Raw genomic sequence first — 21,311 nt, forward strand, 5'->3', positions numbered from 1 at the left:
TTAGAGTTTTTCTGCTCTGCAAAAATCAGGACTAAACCCAACATTTGGAAGTGAAACGTTTCCATAGAGAACACAGCCAAAGGCTGTAGCAAACCAGTTATTTCTGTGATAACTGACAGACAAAGATTGTTAATTCAACAGTGGTTTTACAAAAAAACCCAAAACATTCTAAGGTTTTGTTCTGTGTGCTTCTGTGGCATTAAACCTCTCCAACAATTCTGTTTAATGACCTTTTTTTTTCTGGTAAATGTCCATGAGAGCGTTACTACTTAGAACAGAGCAGTATTTTTATCTCTTACAAAGAGCATTACAGTTATTATTCAGTTCACCATTTGCTTTCAAATGCCTTAGTCTATATCACGATTTCAGCAAAAATATCAAGATTGCTTTCTGTATCATCCTCGGGCTGCAATTCTTCATTGCGATCCTTTGGAGAGGTGTGTACATCTTGTTCTAGAATGGTCTTTCTCTTTCTTCTGTGAATGTACACAGAGCGATTCTTCTCTGTCTCCTCAGAAGGCGAGTTATTTGCACTGATGGCCATTTTCAAAGCTAACTCTAAGCGTTTGTAGAATCTAGGAAGAAATAATTGCATAGTTATCATTTTTGTGGGTTTGCTCAGGATCTGCAAAACTACTCTGAAAAACTAATGCTTTTGTAATACGATCAAAACGTGCCAAGACAAGAAAATCATTAGTAACATTGAAATGTTCTAGCCAATATTGGAAGAAAAATTAGAAATATCAGCACGTATTCTTGTGTATGCCATGCCGCTTCCCTTTGTAACGCTTGTATGTTAGAAATCAGTTAGTGGATGTACTCACGTGCCATTAAGATGCTAATCTTACAAAAACTATCAAATGGTATCACGTTAAACGTCTGATCAATGACAGCATTAATGACCAGATGGAATGCTACTTTTAGCGATTACTTTTAATTTTAACAACTACGGAGATTTTCAATGGGCATATAAAAAGAAACTGGTCCAGGCAGGTGTCTCTCCAGTGTCCTTTTGATCCTCATGCTCTTTAGCTCTTCTGCCTATTCTGTCCCTCAGCTGGAGACAAATGTAAAGACCCAAAGGGCGTGTAACCTTCCACCGCCTTCGTAAGTCATCAGTTTTGGAAACTATACAAAGTATTTAGTGGATTGAAGTGTGCACTGCAATCTGAATACTTCTGAAATGGTTACTGTGTTAGAATAACACACGCTGTTATCTTAGAAAAAGAAACATAAACAACATGAGTTTGCAGATAGTTACTGAGTAGAGTTTAAAGGTTTTTGCTTAAACAGTTTATAGTCTTCAGAGCTCAAATAATTAATTCAAATTTTATTTTAGACTTTGGGGGGTGGTCCGGTTTTGGTTTGCCTGCTTTTTTTGTTTGCATTTTTTGTTTCCTTGCTTGTTTTTTACCATAACCTCTCTCACTTTTGGATTTAGGTGTCATGAATAGGATTGGTGTACTCTTACAAACCTGTCAATCCTCCTTGTGTTTTCTTCCATTTTTTGATTAGCTACCTGTATCAGATATTCAATATATTCTTCAGAGACCATCAATTTCCCCTTGTGGCTCAATGGAACTTCTAAGCAATGAGTGCTCCGGACAGCCTAAAAACACACAAAGAAGGATTTATCTAGAATAAAGTTTTTTATTTTATGAAGGTTATTTAAATAATCTAGGGAGTTCATTACAGCAAAAAAACCCACTTATCCACACAATGGGTTTGTTTGCTGTCAACTAAAGCAGAAAAGGTATTTGTTACAGGGTGCCCTGTGATAGCTGTCGGTCAGATTACAATTCAGATCTTGGCTCATAAAAAATCAAGGTTAACAGTAAAGATATGATTTTGTTACATTCCTTACAGGTAGAGTAGAAGAGTCCTTACCATCACAATTTTTCCTCCTCTGCCAACTGTAATACCAGAGTTCCTGAACCCAGACTCGATAGCCACTGACTGCTGCAGAACAAATAAATGCCTTAAACAGGTGTTACACACTTTCACAGCAAGAAGCAATTACAGATGGGTTGCAATGCAGTTTATAGTCTCACTTCTGCAAAAAAACTTATTCAAAACCATCTCCCCAAATTAATGCAATAATAGTTGTACTAAAATCTCTTTTAAGATCAAACCTGTGTAGTATCACAAATTGTGGTTGGTTTTCAAAGAATCACAGTCAATCTTAATTGTCTAATCTTAATCCATTAGCGGAGATGGGACATCAACGTCTCTCTGGGTGCTGTACTATTTTATCTTGAAGAGCTAGTAACCATATACAGTCATGCAACACTTCTATAGCTAAAAGTGCAGCAGTACTATAAAAGAAGCTAATCAACTCTCTTGTACATTAACGAAGGAACAAACCCATCATGCGTTACTCTCCAGAGTCATTCTGGAAAAGCAGGAAGCAAAGGTACTACTCAGTTAGTTGAAACACTGGAGCCAAATGGCCTGACAGTAGCAAAATGATATCTAAAAAACCCATTACTTTCAGCCAGTGAAAGCAACCCAGGCTCACTATAAAAAATGTTTTGCCAGGCAACCTGCTTCAGCTCAAGCACTAAACTGTAGTTGGGTGATTTTTTCCAAAAAGTACGGCAAAATCTCTACTAAGTTTAGAGCTGTGTTTTCTTCATCAGCTTACTTTTACTACCCTAGTTATTAAACATACAACACATGTGGGACTATTCTTAAATGCTGAAGCTTACTTAGGAGCCAATATTTACGGCAAAGAGTATAACGGAACAACAATGTAACATTGTTACTTGATGTAATTTTACCAGAAGCTGTGCATCTTGTAGCTCTTGACACAGCACATGAAGAACAAATGGTTCAAACTTGAGCACAACGTCACCAGTGGCTTTCTCTAGTGCGGTCATCTGGAAAACACACCAAAATATTTATATTAATACTGCAAGTGTGCACTGTTACTACAAAAAATTTAAAATAATAGCTAGTCAGTGTGTGAAACAAGCATTAAAAATGCAGCAAATGAGTTCCAAGCAATGAGGTTTGTTCAGCTGCTTTTGATTTTTCATTGCTCATAATACTAAATTCCACAGATCTCCCTGATTCTGTTTGCTAAACTGATTAGGTTTGATCGAAATTCATTGCAAGATAGACTTTAAAAATCTGAAAAACTGTGCTTCCCTGTTTATTTCTTTGTACATTCAAACGAATCGATAGAGTCAGTACAGCACGGGAAGAGGACTGTTTTACTGCAATCAGATGAAACCTGAGCAGGTTTCTTAGGTGTTTGTTTTTTAAAAAAACTGTTCTTTAAAAATCAAAGACATTTAGTTTCTGAAGTACATTCGTCAACTCCAGAAAACTCTCTGGCGTTCAGCAGAATAAATTAATGGCCTAACATACTTGATCACATTTTAATCCTAGGTTAAATAATAACGCATACCCTACTGTATAAGAGTCATAATGATAAAAAATTCAGAGGTTTGAATTAGAGGCATAAACCCACAAGACAAGAAAAAAATGAAGTAACTTCATACTTATAAAATTCAAGAAATTACCTTCAGACCCCTCAGTTCTGCTAGAAGACTGAGATGTTAGTGGCAATTTTTCCTGGATTTGCGAGCGTGGAGAAAGCTGTATGACATTCTGCATGGCTTACTATTACAATTTCCTTACTTCTCTATGCTATCTTTATGCAGAGTAATCTTAAGGGCCAATATTACTTTCTTCCATTCAGAAAGGTCACTTTAAGGCAGTTATATTACTTATTCCATTGTATGATTATTTAAACATAAACATATTTAAACTATTTGCCCCCCTTGTTTGCCTTTACTTGCTTAATTCACAGCACTAAAAAATTTGCTATGTTAACTAGAGAAATTTCAGCTGTTTTCCCATACTTTGTTGTTTTGTCTAGCCCTTCTCATCTTTCTCGTAAAATTAAAATATTCAATAAAAGTTTCAGGAAATAATCAAATTCATGTGTTTTTTAAAGACATGATGGCATAAAAGAAAACTGCTGAAGTAACACTCTCTCCTTTCCTTTAAACATTGAAAAGTTAAAATATATTTATGCAGCATCTCCTCCATAAGTGTTCTTAAGTTGAAAGCATGTCTTTCTGAATGGCTAGGTTTGTAATTTCTGCACCAGATTTTAGAAAATGCCCGAGTAACCACAGCTGTGCTAAAGCTGATGAGAAACAGAAACGATCAACATTGCATAATGCAGTGTTGTGCAGAAATACCTACGCTAACTTATTTAGCATTTGCTGGGGCCTGGAAATGAGTGTGTTGACACAGTGCTCCACTGAGGTGAATTCACCCTGCTTGAAAGTATGCTAGCACGGTCATACAGCTTCCTTATCTAAAGCTGGGCTCCGCAGAGTTCGTGTGGTCTCTCTCTGCAGCACAGCACAAGGCTGGCTGTGTACACCCCTGAGGCCCCTGCGCTGTGTAGCGTCTGCTTTGGCTGTGCTGATTTCAGCAGGAACACAAATATATGCAGCAGTTGGCACTCACAGTGCGTAACACAGGCCGGGGCCTGCCATGGACGCGTGCGTTACGTTTTCAGGCACGTTTCAGTGATCCCTTTTCAGGCGCTTTCCCATGTTTGAGAACTCTGTTCTAGCCACCTGCGCAATACAGTGTCCTGCTTCAGCGAAATGATCGGCATCCATTGTGGTTGGAAGCCAAGCGAGACAGCCTTGTCTCCGAGACAGGTCTCTGAGACAAGTCTGTCTAACAGAGAGCACATTATTAGCTGCGATCAGTGTGTGTGATATTGGTGAGGGTGTTTTTAAGGGTTTCTCTTTCTCTGAAAAGACTAATTTAGCAGATACTCTAGAGGCAGCTTTCCAGTGAGAATACAACTAGTTAAGAGAGTCATACTGACTGAAATCATCTATGCCTGCTAGCACTGCCCCAAAGCTGTCTTACAACACTTGTTTCCTCAAAAAGCTTATTAATGGAACAAAATATTTTTCAGTAAAGGTTTTTTATTATCTTACTGCTTCTAAATCATTAATTTCCTGCAACCTCAATTTAACAGGGAAATACTGAAATAAATTTTCTATTAAGTCTATGAAGTCTGAGGCCCTGATTTGCTCCCAGGGAAACTGATGGGAAAACACCCAATGGGAATATGAATATGCCCCTCATCTCTAACAAGTCAGAGCCTAATTGCTGTCATGAAATGACAGAAAATACCTGTCGGTGACATGTAAAAAACCTCCCACAAATGAAAACCCCTCTATTCTAAAAACAGCAGCAATCACTGAAGTGATACGAAGCAGAAAACAACCATGTTTAATGACTGACCACAGCAGCACATTTACAGTAACACAGAACGCAGCCCTTGTCCTAGAAAGCCAATACATTGGTACTACAGCAAATGCTGTCGCTGCAGTCACATTACTAGGTTGGATGTAAGTTACAGTCTGATGAGGGAAACGCACAGCCCACTGCATTTGGCAAAACCTGCTCACGAGAAAGGGATGAGATGACGCCTCACTCACGAGGTACACTGTACTGACACTCAAGCTAGACACTTGGAAGGTTGGTCAGCAATATGCAAAGCCAACAGCTGACAGCATACCTTACAGGTCTGTCCATACAGACATGCGGACAATGCTATGCCTGCATAGGTCTTGGTAGAAGTGAATGCTCTGCATGCGCATATCTTGAAGCATTAAACGGCAGCGGGCGAAATCCTGGCACACATATGCCCAAAAGTCCAAAGTTGAAGGTGGTCAAGATTCACACCAATAACGTGTCAGGGGAAAAAAGTACCCCATTTCAGTTTTACACTATTGTGTAATTATAAGATTATATTTGTCTCATATCAATAACCTTGCAAAGAGGTACTTCGTAATACACAATGCTTTTTCTCTACACATTGGGAGGATAAAGGCATAAAAATAAATTACAAGCCAAACATCCTGTGATCATATTGTTGAGGTTAACATACACAATGAGGTCAAATGGTCTGACAGCTGAAAAGTACAACACACAGCATACAAGATCCTGACTTCCCTTCTCATTTCCTAAATACTGCACTAGCAAAGCTTTATCATGCATTTGAGTACAGTAGTTTAAAAGTTAATCAAAGACATTTTTCTTATGCTTGCAATTCATGCATTAAAAAAACAATCCCGTCTACCTGTTAAAGGCAACAGGAAAAATCAGACTATTTCCTCTCCAAAGAGTCAGCAACAGCCTACTGTGTCCTATTCAGCCTGAAATTTGCTAATAGAAATTTCAGTAAGCTCTGCTTTGCTAGAACAAATACTAACGAAGACAAATATTTTGGAGGAGATTTTCTGTGCACGTGTGAGAATGTATGCATATGGTAAAGTGAGCTATGAGTTGAGAAAGAGAATTCTTACTCTTCTACTGCTTCTTTTGTGGGACAGACAAACCAAAGAGATGTATGCAGAGAGCACACTATTTTGAAAGCATACTAAAAAAATCCCCACTCTTTTCTTTTTTAAATTTGATGGGATTTTAAGATACTAAATTAAAAATGCAGTATAAGGGATTCACTGTTACACTAGTTTCAGGTGTCTGTAAATGAAAGGCTGTTTTGTTTGCACAGCAAGCTGGGCTCAAGACAGTTCTAAATTGAAGAAAGGTTTTTTTAAGTCAAGACAGTTTTAACTGTCTTGAAGGAATTATTACATACAAAATGAATGTGCTCAGTGGCATGCTTACCTGAACACAGCTACATTTAATGGAAACAAAGGAATTAATTTTGGTCACTTCTAGAATGGCTGACCAAAACAACAAAGCAAGAATGGCCATAGCTTATGAAACAGTTCATGAGGACAATACAAAATATTTGTTAACCACAACCAACCCATTCTGAAAGGGATATCACGATTACTGCATTAACGTGTACGTCAGGCTCTAACTACTGGAGGACAGGATAAGGGCCACATTATCCTGCATCTCTGTCCTGCAGGAATGCTGCTGCTTGAGTAAGCATCATCTCAGATGCTGCCTGACAGAGAACTTTTACTAGGCAAATGCCTAGCTCCGTACCGCAATTGTTACTTTGGTATTAACAAGGAATATACTGTTTTCATTTAGCCCAGAATAGTCCGGGCTAATGACTAGGTCATTGCTGTCCAAAGGCCAGGAAGTATTGTACAGAAATTAAGCTTATTTTACTTTCGGATAGGAAGGCTTTTAAATCAAATCTAGTCTCCAAACAATACCTTGCTCACAACCCAACAAGAAGGGAAAACAAAGAACAGATAAAAAGCTGCAGAAATGAAACAGACATTGTTATACTAACAGTAATCTTTCAGGAAATGAAGAACATTTGCTTAGAAAAGCATTATTTCTCTTTATTCTGAATAAGGAAAGGGCTTTGAAAAAATAAGAGTCACTGTATCTTAGATTCTCAGAAATCATTTTTGAAAGACAGTCTTCTGCTACAGAAGCAAAGGTAATTCCTGACTTCCTGCTGAGCTATTGTGGTGCGGAGGTTATGTGACTCCAGACAGTAAGAAATTATTCAAGTTTGATATTACCTGCATTTACAACTATGCAGAGAATTTGGAATTAAACTTAAAGCTATTCTCTTCAAAACAGGTCTTAGGAATTTATTAAGCAGAGCACATAGATAAAAGTTTATTTTGAAACTGGAATGTCAGTTCATCTTAGTAACAGGAACAAAAAACCTTAAGAGTTTCTTTATATTTTACAGGACATGCTTTCCCTGACATTAGGAACGTTACAGTAAATAAATGTAGAAGTCGTATCGTATCATCCTCTTACCACGTCATCTTTGGTACACATTGCATGTGTTACCATGAGCCACGTGCAGTCTTTCTTCTGGATCTCACAGCTGTTTATACCCTAATAGTGAAGAGAAACGATTAAACTAACACTACAGATACGCGATGTTTGATCTTGTGCTTGTATAAAAAAAAAGGTCCTTCAGCATAGATAACGTTGCCTTCAAAAAGGTGTGTTTTCTTAATGTACGAAAATGTATTTGCGTAGAATTAGTTTAAACATGACCTATCCATACTCATACATATTCTCAGTCGGAGAACGCTGTAAGGTTGCGGCCTAGCACTAGAAACTTTTATGTCCCACCACCTGATAAGAAAAATCGCAGCAGAGAGCGAGAACCGCTGAACGCCGCTCTCAGCGCCAGCCGCCGTCTGCCGTACCACCTACCCAAGCCTGCCACGTCCCATGGATTTGCTTTTGGAGCCCGCCCGCCGCCGCTCCCGCTGCCGCCCCCGCCGGCGAGCGGCCCCCCGCGGCATGCCGGGGCGAGCGGGGCACGGCACCCCACCGGCCGGGGAGAGGCCTCGGCCGGGCTCCTCCAGCGCCCCGCTGCCGCGGCGGCACTCACCGCCGCGCCGCCCTGCACCAGGACCAGGCGGCCCGAGCAGGAGCTGGTGGTGCAGAACCGGGCCCGCCCGTTGAGGAGCTGCACGACGGCGGCGGCGCCCTCGTCCAGCGCTCCCTTCCTGCTGGCGTCCGCCCGCGCCAGGCGCTGCGCCTTCTGCTGCCGGAAGGCCGCCATGGGCCGGCCCCGGCCCCGGCCCCGGCCCCGCAATGGCGACCCCCGTGAGGCCTGACGGGAGCCCGCCAGGGCCAAACCTCCCCACGCGACGGCCGAGGGGCGGGGGACCCGGGCGGGGCGTGGGACGCCCGTCACCGCCCCCGCCGCCGATCGTCCCGGGCCCGGTTTCCGCCGCGGAGGCAGGAGCGCTCCGGAGGTAGGCGGTGGGCGCGGCGGGGGTGGGGGGCACCCCGGCGGTCTCCGGGACCCGGCGCTGCCCCGGGCGGCGGGGCGGGCCGCTGCAGGGCGGCGGGGCGGGGCTGGCGGCTGTCTCGCTCTGCCCGTGCCGCCTGTCCCCGCCGCGCGGGGCTGGGCTCCGCAGGCCGAGCCGGACACGGCCGCGGCACCGCTGGACAGCCCTGCCTCCGGCAGCCCCGCTGCCTCCGGCGGCGGCGGCTGGCGGGGCGGGGCGTGCCCGCAGAGGCGTGGCCTGGGCACGGGGGCGTGCCCGGGGCGGGGCCTCCCCGCCGGCGCTGAGGGGCGCGCGCTGTCCCCCGGCCGCCGGGCCGCTTCGCCCCGCCGCCGCCGGCGCTCCCTGCCGAGCGGCCGGTGCGCCTCCCTGCCGAGCGGCCGGTGCGCCTCCCGGGAGCGCGGCCGGGCCCCGCTCGTCCGGCTGTGCCTCTCCTTGCGAGGGAGGACCGGGCTCCGCTTCCCGAACGCCCCGGGGCCGCGCTCCCGGCGGCTGCCCGGGGGCGGGGCAGGCCCTGCCCGTGATCTTCCCCAGAGCAGTGCCCGTCTCTGCGCTGCACTGGTCGCGGTGCAGCGTTCGCGGGAGCTGCTGCGGAAATACTTCTGTGGATAAGTTATTTGCATGTGCTTCTCTTACTATCCCTAAAGTCCTGCAAATAGTACGGTTAATTTTCTGTCTTTTGCAAGATTTGGGAAAATACCCCAAAACAAACGAACCCTGCCCCCTAAATTTAAATCCGGATTCAGGCTGTATTAAAATCAGTTGCTTGACAGGTGGTTGTTTGGTTTCTTTATTTTGTTGATGCAAAATACATTACGAAGGCAATAAAGTAGTATTGTTTTTTTTTCCCTCCGCCAGACGTTCTGATCACTATGGCAGCCACAAGAAATGTGATGCGAGCTGTCAGAGTTTTTGAATTTGGTGGCCCTGAAGTGCTTAAACTCCAGTCAGACGTCTTAATTCCCGATCCAAAAGAAAATCAGGTATATATATGTTCGGTGAACTGAAATAGTGATTTGGAATGATAATAGGTACACTCAGAACAGAATGAAGAATACAAACCAAAACTTTTCATCTTAAATATGTCGGTTTTCATCAGGGTATTCATACTACCTGAGGCATCATGTTTAACAAATGTGGGGTTTTTACTTTTATATGGGCTACATATTCCATATAGAGGATTTCCTGAAAATGGCTTCAGTTCAGCACTGAATTTTTGCTGACTGTTTAAGAGTTTAGTTAAAATGCCATGATACCATGCTTTGAGTTCAATCTTTTTAATTATGGCTTAAGAAGCATCTTTTCTTCTAGGTGTTAATTAAAGTCCATGCCTGTGGGGTAAATCCTGTCGAGACATATATTCGTTCTGGAAATTATGCTAGAAAACCAGCTTTACCCTATACTCCTGGATCAGATGTGGCTGGTGTAATAGAAGGTGTTGGGCAACATGTGACTGCGTTCAAGGTATTTATGCATTGGGTTTTAATTCATTATTGTTTATTGTATCCTCTTTGTGTGATTGCCATACTACTGTTGCTGTTTTTATTGCTTACAATCATGTAATCTTTTTGGGGGTGGGGTGGGGAATCACCTTCATTGACTGGTAAAAGTGTGCAGCGAGATCATATTGCCAATCCAGTCTGCAGATTGAACTGCAGGGAAGTCTTTAATGCTGTTGACCTCCAAGAGTTAAAAGACCTCAGAAGAGGCATTTCAGTTTGTCTGCTTAAAGCAGTGATATCAGGTGTACAAAACTTGTGCTTCAGAACTATTTTTATGGCATTGCAGAAATATTTGAAGTTGGGTGCTTCCTGTTTGAGGCAGTAATTCATGCAGAACTGAAAAATTTTCTATAACCTTTTTTTGGGAAATAGAAAGAGCTTTTGTTTTACTGACTTGGGAGTCAGTCAAAACCCCATAAATTACATATTTGTTGTTAAAACTGTTCAAATACTTTATTACTGCAGTCTAGTAATTTTACTTAGATTTTCTCAGGGGGATCGTCTTTGGACAGGAGAAGGCAATTATCAGTTTCCTAAAAGATATCCATGACATTTAGTTAGTTTTTAAATCTGTTTGTCCTTTCAAGTCACTAGACTGTTGGTCTCAGACAAACACAAAAACTGTAGTTATAATTGTGTTGGAATTTCCTGACTTGGAACTTATGTAACTATTGTGGGAGAGAGGAGATATTTGGTTATCTGGAGAGAAGAATCATGTTTATTCATATTTTATCAATAGTTTGCTATATCTGCTGGGTGTGCTTTTTGTTTCTTATGGAAATCATGATGCTCTTTGCTTGAATGAGAGAGATGATGAGCTCAGTATGTGCCACAGACAGACATCCTAAAAATGCTGAGTAGCCAAGCTTATGTATTTGCATGCCCAAAATGCTTGAGAAACAGCTATTCTGGTATGCAGCGCTCTGCACAGTAGTTAATACCCAAAGTCCACAAACCAAACCGATGTAGTCCACACGCTGTATATTTATTGACATCAACATGCAAATAGTAGAAAAATGAGAGCTTGGTAACTGTGAATGTTAACAGATACTGATGTTGCTCTGCGAGTGGGCTTGTACAAGGTTGGATGCTGAGCTGGACCTCGGCAGCTGGCGTTGCGCTCCGTCAGCGGGACTGGAGCACCTAGGCGCGCACACGTGCAGCGCACTGCCAGGTGGCGCGTTTCCGGCGTCGCCTCCTGAACTGCTGGCTTCAGTGTTCCCTGTTGAAGAACAGCAGCCACACTTAGTTACCTTAGGGTGTATTAAGAGTATTATCTTTTCTATGTTAAAACAAAAATAACGGAGAAATATTTATTCTGTGTTTGTAAAAGCTTTTGAGGTTTTGCGTTTGGAATCTGGGTGGAATTCTTCAGTGTTCACGTTCATTAATGAGACAGTAGGTTTGTGTTATACTGTAGAACAGGGGTTATAATTATGACACTTAAATCTAAGTATATGAAATTATATGGTTTGTGTTGCATCGATTTTATGTATTAGCATTTATAAAAATCTTCTGTGTGACAAATATAACTCGTTATTTTTAACAGGAGAGCTGTTAAAAAAAGCCTAAACTTCTGTGAACTGGTTCTTAATGTCTATTCAGGAAAAAACAAAGGAGATGATTAATTTCCCTATCTTCTTTCCCTCCTTTCTAGAAAGGTGACAGGGTTTTTACCATTGGTACGATCTCTGGAGGATATGCAGATTATGCAGTTGCCGCAGCTAATAGAGTCTTTCCTTTGTCGGATAAACTGGATTTTAGGCAAGGAGCAGCAATTGGAATACCCTACTTCACTGCTTATCGTGCTCTTTTCCAAAAGTAAGGTGCCAAATCTAAGTTTGTGCATTTTGCTTTTGAATATTTGAAATATTGAAGCCCATATTTTCGTTGTCCTGTAAAATGGGGGGAGATCAATGAGTGGGAAATGTTTAGAACACTGGGTTTAAGTTTGTTACACTAATGGAATTGTCACATAATTGTTACCTAGGAGCTAGTGACTGTATTTTCCTGTTAAGTATTTCTTCTTAAGATAACAGACCTGGAAAAGCTTCTTCGATAAGTATCATGTAATAAAACGTGCAACGCTTTTTCAGTACTCATTGGTATTTGAGCTGGGGAAGAAAACCAGGAATGGTTCTAATTTCTTAATCAAAGGGACAATGTGGAGCAGACCCACCGCTTTTCTTCGTGAGCCTCTCTGCCAGAGAGACTCTGTGTACAGTCCCGTCAGTTGCCATAGTACAGTATAATGAGTAAAAGCCAGACTTCTGTGTCAGCTAGGTGAGAATTTAGGACTGGAGATCTGGTTTAGTTTGATAGAACAAATGATTAGAACTAGTGTGGTTTATTTTAAGATCTGTAACAGGTGAAGACCTTGAACTGAGGTTCAGTACCAGACTGTTACTTGCTGCTAGTTGCATGTTGACATAATTGCATATTACTTAAATTCATAAATGGTATGGTTTATTTTGCCTCCTTGTTTTCACAGAGAGGCTGATTATACCTGTTTAGCCATAACATAAATTGGAAGTAATACTGTGTGAAAGATGAGACTTGATGTCAGTATATGCAATCTGATGCTTAATGATTATGTGCTGCAGTCATAATGCCCATATTTTCTGTTTGTCCATTCAGAGGGCGTGCCAAAGCAGGGGAAAGTGTGCTAGTCCATGGTGCGAGTGGGGGAGTAAGTATTTTAAAAAGTTACAAGGAATGCTCCTTTCTGTCCTTGTACCTGCTTTTGTCTGTGAAATGACTTATGGTCACATTTACATCAATTAATGGATTAAGAAAATTAGGTTTTTATTTCAGACACTTCAGGATACTTTTTCTTAGAGCTAACCCTGTTATTCCAAATAACCATGAAACAGCATGAGTGATTGTATAAGGCCCCTAATACAGAGGGTCACATAATAAACACATTGCTGCAGTCAGAAGTTGGTCTGGAAGCTTTATAACTGGTCTTCCTGAGATAAAACGAATAGCAGAAAGCTGTAATTTTAAAGTATGTACAAGTTGTTCTTAATTCTCTAAGTAGTAATCACGACTGCACAGTGCATAGCAACTATGCATTTCTGGGATATTTTTACCTATTAGCTAACAGCTAGCTGCACAAGGAGAGGTATTGGAATATATAAATTCATGACTGAATACTATGTGAAACTGAACATACAGTTTTCATTGGTTTTACAAGACAAACTAACTTTAGATATCTTTCATCCAATATTCTAGTTCAATTTATCGCCATACTCTGCACTTTGTTGCTCAGCTTCTGCTGATTAACCAAACAGCTGCTATAAACGGCCAACATTTCCTTAATTATTTGGTAGACAGCAAAAAGGTGGTTATGACAGTCTCTTATGAGGAGGAATTCAGATCTCATTCTAAGATACTAGAATGACATTCAGCATCGTAGTCTCTTTTTTTTCTTAAACTAAATGTAGTGTTTCTATTCTTGAATATTTTATGTTTCTTGAAAAGATATATTGCCTCTGGTTTGCAGAAGCATATAATGCAGATCTGTTGTTCTGTGGACTTGTAACCTTTGTTATAGGAATACTTGTAAAGGCAGTGAGGTATGTATAGGTATGAACCACATGCTGAAGAGAAAAGATGGTTTGTGCTGCATCTTTTCTTTCAAGTGATGCTGACTTCCACAACGACTCTTAAAAACGTGCCCCCTTTCGAATTTTTCTCTGAAAATCAGTCTGCCCATGATGTATTTTAATTAATGGTATTTATTTTTTCATTTAGTTGAAAACTGATGATCTGCTATTGAGAAAATGGGTCACATTTGGCAAAGAGTTTGGGTAGATCCTGGCCAGGCAGATGGTCATGGTAGATTTTTTTGAGAAGCCTGTCTATTTATTTTGTGTGTTATTCACACATATATATTTAAATAGCAGAGCCACAGAATGGAGTTTTTATGGTCTTCTTCATTTGTATATTTATTTATTTGTTTGTGTGCCTGTCCATTGTGTCCCCCCCCAATATAAAAATGTGCATATCTTAACATATGCTGGCGGAGATGTCCAGCTGTACGGTTGGTACAGCGGGTGCCGAATCTGTAGCCCCAGGAAGCTGACCAGCGGGGGCTGAATCCCAGGAGGCTTTGTACATGTCAGCTGTTCCCTTGTTTTGCTTTCGCATTCTGTTGCTGTGGCACAAAGCAAAACAAGAGATGGCATTGGTACGCCTCAAGCGATCATTGGCTCTGACGTCAGGTTTTTATGGAGGCATCCCTCACCTCTAAACATCCTCTGGAGTTCAAAGCTGGTACGAGACACTGATAATTTTGTTTCTGAAGATATAATTTAATTTCTTTGTGAAAGGTACAAAAGTAGTGTTAATAAAATTTGTGCATGTGGATTTTCTTTGCAATATGTAATGCTGGTATCAAGGTGATTCTGTGAAGAGAAGAATTTCCTTGGCTTTGTATGAAATATATATGGCCCAACTTCAACAGATAGACAACATTCTACATGGTTTTAAGTCAAATGCTGATAGATATTAAAAACCCCACAGAACTTTATTATGCCTCTCTAAATATATTTTCCTTTTTAAAAGACTATTTGGCTGTCCCTAAGATCCAAATTACTTATTACAGCTAAAAAAAAAAATGTTACCAGGCCAACTTTTTAAATGGGTAAGTTCCAAGTTGCTGGTAGAATATATAAAATTTAAAATGTTAAGAACGAAAGAGAAAAAAGACTTTTTTATTTTTTCTTTTCTTTTTTTTTTTCCCCTTTTTTTCCCTCAGGTGGGAATAGCAGCATGTCAGATTGCCAGAGCTTGTGGTTTAAAGGTTTTGGGTACAGCAGGAACTGAGGAGGGCATGAACATGGTTCTGAGAAATGGTGCTCACCAAGCGTTTAATCACAGAGAAGCTAATTACATTGATAAAATTAAGGTAAGCATGTATCAGGGCTAGGTGATGCAGTATATATTTTTCATACCAGCAAAATGTGAACAGATGTTTGCAGAATTTTTTTAAAGTAGTTCTATGAAGGAGCAATAGTGTACTACCTTACCTTTTTCATTACTACACAGGGAAAAAGTTTTCCAGGCTGGAAAGGCTGAGCTTTCTTCACAGGCAATGGCATTTAGAAACTCTTGCGTTCTGGCAAACTCCAATATAGTAGCATATCATAATTCAGCATGTCAAAATATGCTAAAATTAAACTTATTAGTTGTCAGTCTTGGTACCAAGACTGTATTTAAAATTTAAACAATAAACTGTAAAATGTATGTTATCTGTAGTGTATGAAATAAACAGTGGTACGCAAGCACTAATGGGAGCGATTTAAGTAACATATCGTGTCCTCTATAGGAATACACAGGGATGGAAGGAGTTGATATAATAATCGAAATGCTTTCTAACATCAATCTTGCTGCTGACTTGCAACTGTTGTCCTATGCAGGAAGGGTGATGGTAAGTGTTTTTTGTCACTGACTTTAGTTTGGGCATTTAGCAATGCAATTCAACAGTTGTAACTTCAACTATCTTTTAACTCGTTTGTAACAGGTTGTGGGCTGTAGAGGTCCTATTGAGATAAATCCAAGAGACACTATGAGTAAAGAGTCTAGCATAATTGGAGTTAGTCTGTTTCTTTCAACTGAGGTAAGAAATATTTTTATTTTAAAGAATGTTCTGTTGGCTTATTCCAACACCTCTCTATTTCCAGTTAAAATCGTTTGTAGGGATGAAAGCATAATTTCCCTGTAACTAACTTGCTTGTTCATTCCTTGATGTTTTGATTTAATCTCAGAACATCATAAAATATATTTGGGTTGTGAAATTTGGTTTAACACTTGCATAAATAGTCAATACTTCTCTAAACTATAAAGACCTTATGGTAAATGGTGTGTTTATTGCATGCAGGAGGAGAAGCATGAATGTGCAACAGCAGTCCTTGATGGCATAGAAGCTGGCTGGCTGAAACCAATTGTAGGCTCTGAATATCCACTGGAGAAAGTAGCCAAGGCTCATGAAGACATTATTCGTAGCAGCGGTGCTCGAGGAAAGATGGTGCTCCTTCCATGAAGTCTTTTCCCGTTAATTTTGTAGCTGTTCTAACTGCACCTATGTTTACATGAATCACTGACTGTATAAAATATACTTTTGATCAGGTTTGACTGTAACATCAAATGCTAACTTATATTAATTAATTACATTAATTAATTCATTAACAACCTGTTTTCTTTTTGTAATAAGCAGAGTTGTGTATAATTTAAAGTAATTTTTGTAGCTTTTTTGGCTGATGTGGAAATCTTATTTTTTTTCAGCTGATGTGGCCTTGTGATGCAGGGGAAAATAATATCTAAGATAGAATTTGATATCGTGCTCTGTGTGAAGTTATAGTGAGGCCACTGTAGGCAGTACAAAATGGAAGCCTGCTTTTTAAGCAGATACACAGAGGTATGTAACTAACTATATGCATGGAACTAGGACTCAGTAAATTCTTTAGCCACAAAATTTGTATTATTCATCTTTTTGACATAATTTACTTGGAATAAAAGCTTTTACTGCCAAAATAGTTCACTTCCCAGCTCAGAAGATGGCCAAAGAATCTCTCAAATATGAACTGTTCATAAGCAGAGGCAGTTTCATTTTGCATTGCCTGACTTAGTATCTGAGGTGAAAGTGTCCCAGTTAATCTGAAGGGCCCGTAACTCTGAAGCTGTATGCTAGTATTTGCTACTTTGCAACTGATCATATTGGCAGAAGCAGCTGATTCCTTGATGGTCAATGTCTAGGTAGTGAGGATCTCAGTTCTTCCTGTGACCTTTATTAAACTTAAAGTTACCTGAATCCCTGACTACAATGAAAAGAAAAGAGAGGCTGCGCTGCTTTTATGGGTTTATTTCATAAATGAATGTGTATACATTGCTGACTTGTTCCAAATACAATCCAATTAAGGAAGGACAATTTCTCTGATATGTTGACAGTTTTTACACTCAAAATACTGTTTGGTATTACAGGCACTTCCTCTTAATGATATAATTCTCTAATGAGCAGTGAAGTCATTACTTGCAAAAGAGTTTTCTCAACTTCAAGGATGAGCTTCTCTGTTCCTTTGAGGAGGAGTAAGTCCTTACTAAACAGAAATTTTTTAGAAGTATTTTTGTCCCTGAAGGTTACTTGCTTTTTCATATTTGGTCTGGATTCATTTGGTGTCATACTATCATAAATCAGCACACATTCTCTGAATCCATGTACAGTTTCTTCAGGGTGGGATCTTCATCACCATTTTCTAAGTTGCGGTTTTTTTTTTTCTAAACAGGCATTCATTTCTACTGACATTTTGCTTAATCTAAACTAAGAAAATAATTGGCAAAATCTTTTGAAATGTCTGATTTCTCCTCTACATTTGTGATCCCTAGTTAAAATATTAAGGTAAGAGAGGGCCCCAAAATCTGTCTCTTTATAAGCCTCTTGATCAGATCTTAACATTTTGCTTTAGTGCTTAATTGACCACAATTGTTCTGTGTGTCGTTGGGAGAAATCAAATCCTGACACACTACTTGCCTCTAGAGCCTGAAAATGATAAGTTATTTTACCTGTGTGTCCTCTAGGAACAATTGGCTCCTTTCAGAAAATTGGACACTATTTGTACTGAACTCTTGCTGACATTCAAGTGTCTTCATTGCACTTGGCAGACATGTTTAAACCAAAACAAAAACCTATGCCTGATCTTTCTTTTTGCATGGTGGTTTTGTCTGGGTGGTTGTTTTGGCTTTGGTGTTTGTTTTTTTTTTTTTTAATTAGAGTGGTTGAAATTGAAATATTTTCCAAGCTTGTAGACATGTTAGCATACAAATACTAGGAATACTAAAAAAGTGGTAGAACATTGTGACTTATATACACAGAAAATGTTGCAGGTGATAGCATCTGTCTGCTGTAAGATCCTCCTTCTTGCAAAGTGACTTCGCCTTGGAGGAGACCAAGAATAGTTAGATCATTAGAACTAATGCAGTGCCAGCTTGTTTAAAATCCAGTCGTCTTGCTTGATTTTTCTCTTGTGCATAACTGTGCAAAGAGATGCTAAATACTTGCTTGGAAATGAGATAATACAGCTTTACTTCCTCCCACTCTCCAAGTGCCGTCTCAATAGACTTGGAAGTGGGTCCTGGGCTTCATGTGGTCTTCTCCAAGAGCCACATCCCTTGTGCTATCACCGCTAAAGGGATGAAAATATCTTGGCACCTTGTTAATGGAAAGTGGATGATTTATGGTAAGTGGATGGAAATCAAGAGATAAATTTCTTTAGATCTTTAGCAAAAAGATGTATTTTTGTGTTATTGTAGTTGATTTGGATAATAATAGTTGATGTATCATGGAATCATAGAATGGTTTGGGTTGGAAGGGCCTGTAAAGATCATCTAGTCCAACACCTCTGCCATGGGCAGGGACATCTTTCACTAGATAAGTTTGCTCAAAGCCACATCCAGCCTGACCTTGAACACTTCCAGTGATGGGGCATCCACAGCTTCCCTGGGAAACCCCTTGCAGCATCTCACCACCCTCATTGTAAAAATTTGTGCCTTAGGTCCAACCTAAATGTACCCTCTTCAAGTTTAAAACCATCGCCCCTTTCCTGTCAATACAGGCCTTGGTAAAAAAAAGTCTGTCTTTCTTACAAACCCCCTTTATATATTGAAAGGCCGCAATGAGGTCTGCCTGGAGGCTTCTCTTCTCCAAGCTGAACAACCCCAACTCTCTCACAGATCTTTCAGAGTACTGTTTCTTCTCTGCAAAGGTAAATGTGAGGTTGTTTTGCTATTATACTGAGTCATTTAATTGTTTCTGTCATGGTTTTAGCTGGGATAGAGTTAATTTTCTTCACTCTAGCTGGCATAGTGCTGTGCTTTGAAATTATCATGGAAAAAAAACCTGTTGAGATAACACACAGATGTTTGGGCTGTTGCTGGGTAGCGCTTGTACTAGTCAAGGACATTTCTAGCTTCCCATGCTCTGCTGGATGCACAAGAAGCTGGGAGGGGAGGGGGCACAGCTAAGAGAGCAGATTCAAACTGACCAAAGGGATATTCCATATCATGTAACGTCATGCCCAGTATGTTAACTGGGAGGCGCTGGCCGGGGGAGGAGGAGGCAATCGCGGCTTGGGGACGGGCAGCATCAGTTGGCGGGTGGTGAGCGGTTGTATCCTTTGTGTTTCCTTGTTTTTTGGGGTTTTTTTTCCCTTTTTTCCCTTTCCCTTCCTTTTCCATTTTATTATATTAACATTATTGTCCTTATTATCATAATCATTGGTACTATTATTATCATACTATTGTAATCATTAAACTGTGCTTATCTCAACCCACAAGTTCTTTTGCTCGTCCGATTCTCTTCCCCATCCCACAGGGGTGCGGGGGGAGTGAGCGAGCGGCTGCGTGGTGTTCAGTTGCCAGCTGAGGCTGAACCACGTTCTTCTAAACCTTAAAACCATTGCATCAAATGGATTGTTTTGCCAGGGAAGAAGATTGAGTGGTTTTGGAGTTAATGATTTCAAACTATTATTTCAATAAGTGCTTTTGAAAATAGCTGCCAGGGAAGAGAACGAGTAGGCAGACTCAGCTATAGTGACCCATTAACTTGGTACCCTGCCTTCTAGTCCCTCCCAGGTGTAGTAGGATACTTCATACCTTGAGGCTGTGCAGATGCCCCAATGGATAGAAGCTGTTTTCCTTGTATGTTGCACTTTCCATAGGAGTAGGGAGCTGCATTTCAGATTGGGAAGGCTGTATTAAAGCCATTTCAGAAGGTTGAAAGGATATGCTATTCTGCAATTGATCTGCCTGGCAGATCAAGCAGATGTGTACCTAGAGACCCTCAACTTGGCAATTCGAGTGGCCATCAAGGAATGGCTACATCTTCCAGGAAGCACTTGTGTTGCCATCCTGTATTCCAGCTCCTGGGATGGAGGTTTAGGTATTACCAGGCACTCGGGTTGAATTCCCGGTGTACAGGCTTGAAGACTACACAGAATTGCACAGTCTTTGGATAAAATGGTAAGAGCAGTTGTTCTGCAGAGGATGTTGAGAAAGAATTTGAAAGATTGTGGATTGCAGCAAGAGAAGTCAAGGAAAAAATTCTGTTTGGAACCCACAAGTGGTTGCTGGCGGAGAGGAACCAGCCTTGGAATGGGAGATACCTGCTCCAAAAGTCATCTTTCCGAGACCCTGTAACTGGTGAAAACAGGAATATGTGAATTGGACCAAGTTGGTTTCCCAGGCCCATGGAATTTCCAACTTTGAGAAGGATAAGATCAGTAACAACTGGTTAGAATTCTATAGGGCAATTCCCCACAGAAAGCTTATCATGGCATTACAGCTAAGAGCCAATGTCTACACCCCACAAGAGAATTTTTAGAAAGGGGCAGACAAGAGAGTCGAATGCCTGCCAACATTGTCAGGCGGAGAACAAGACTTGTGTGCATATTACTGGATACTGCCCAGTGGTACAAGAGGCCAGGATCAAAAGGCACAATCACCTATGTGAATTGTTGGCAGAGGAGGCCAAAAAGGAGGAATGGGTAGTATTTCAAGAGCTGCTGCTGAAAGATTAACAAAATTAATTATATAGGCCAGACCTGATATTTGTTAAAGGAGATCAGGCCTTGGTAGTTGATATTGCAGGTAGGTATGAGAGTAAATCGACATCTTTGGCGGGTGCAGTGGTAGAAAATATTAAGAAATATCAACACCTAAAACATCAAATTCAAGAACTGACAGATGCTAATATTACTAAATTTATGGGATTTCCTTTAGGAGCAGATGGAAGACGCTATCAGGCAATTACAAGTTATTGAAAGACTCTCCAGTTCCCAGCAGGAAAAGGTCACTTGTCATTTATCAAATTGGAAGTTGTTTTCTTTGGTGGACATTGGGCATGTGTTCGTTAGTCAAGCACAAACTGTTGTAAGATTTTGGTATTGAATTAATGAATTGTAAATGTGTTATTTAGTGATTTGTAAATAAACTGATTCTTCTTATCTATCTAAGGTGGGAACCAGACCCCTCTGGAGAGTGCCAAGGGTGAGAAAAGTTTAGGCAAGAGGGC

General features: G+C 40.7%; 2 protein-coding genes across 4 annotated transcripts; one reads left to right on the plus strand and one right to left on the minus strand.

Annotated features, from left to right (window-relative positions):
- Positions 1 to 266: 266 nt before the first annotated feature.
- TYW3 (tRNA-yW synthesizing protein 3 homolog) lies at positions 267 to 8,512 on the minus strand. Of its 3 annotated transcripts, none has more exons than XM_064454825.1 (6): positions 8,339 to 8,512; positions 7,750 to 7,830; positions 2,781 to 2,879; positions 1,888 to 1,956; positions 1,476 to 1,609; positions 267 to 575 (listed from the first exon to the last, which is right to left on the minus strand). In XM_064454825.1, exons 1-6 carry the CDS (start codon positions 8,510 to 8,512, stop codon positions 353 to 355), a joined length of 780 nt encoding a protein of 259 aa, XP_064310895.1. In that variant the 3' UTR covers positions 267 to 352. The 3 variants fall into 3 exon arrangements, with proteins under 3 accessions (XP_064310895.1, XP_064310894.1, XP_064310896.1); XM_064454824.1 differs by having other exon boundaries at positions 1,888 to 1,959; XM_064454826.1 differs by lacking the exon at positions 7,750 to 7,830 and having other exon boundaries at positions 1,888 to 1,959.
- A 62-nt stretch (positions 8,513 to 8,574) lies between these two features.
- On the plus strand, positions 8,575 to 19,575 carry CRYZ (crystallin zeta). Its single transcript, XM_064454823.1, has 9 exons — positions 8,575 to 8,708; positions 9,600 to 9,724; positions 10,053 to 10,205; positions 11,901 to 12,064; positions 12,881 to 12,932; positions 15,006 to 15,155; positions 15,576 to 15,677; positions 15,771 to 15,866; positions 16,128 to 19,575. Exons 2-9 carry the CDS (start codon positions 9,614 to 9,616, stop codon positions 16,287 to 16,289), a joined length of 990 nt encoding a protein of 329 aa, XP_064310893.1. The 5' UTR covers positions 8,575 to 8,708; positions 9,600 to 9,613; the 3' UTR covers positions 16,290 to 19,575.
- Positions 19,576 to 21,311: the final 1,736 nt, after the last annotated feature.

This window comes from Phalacrocorax carbo, chromosome 6 (genome assembly GCF_963921805.1).
Source record: "Phalacrocorax carbo chromosome 6, bPhaCar2.1, whole genome shotgun sequence".
Lineage (NCBI taxonomy): Eukaryota > Metazoa > Chordata > Aves > Suliformes > Phalacrocoracidae > Phalacrocorax > Phalacrocorax carbo.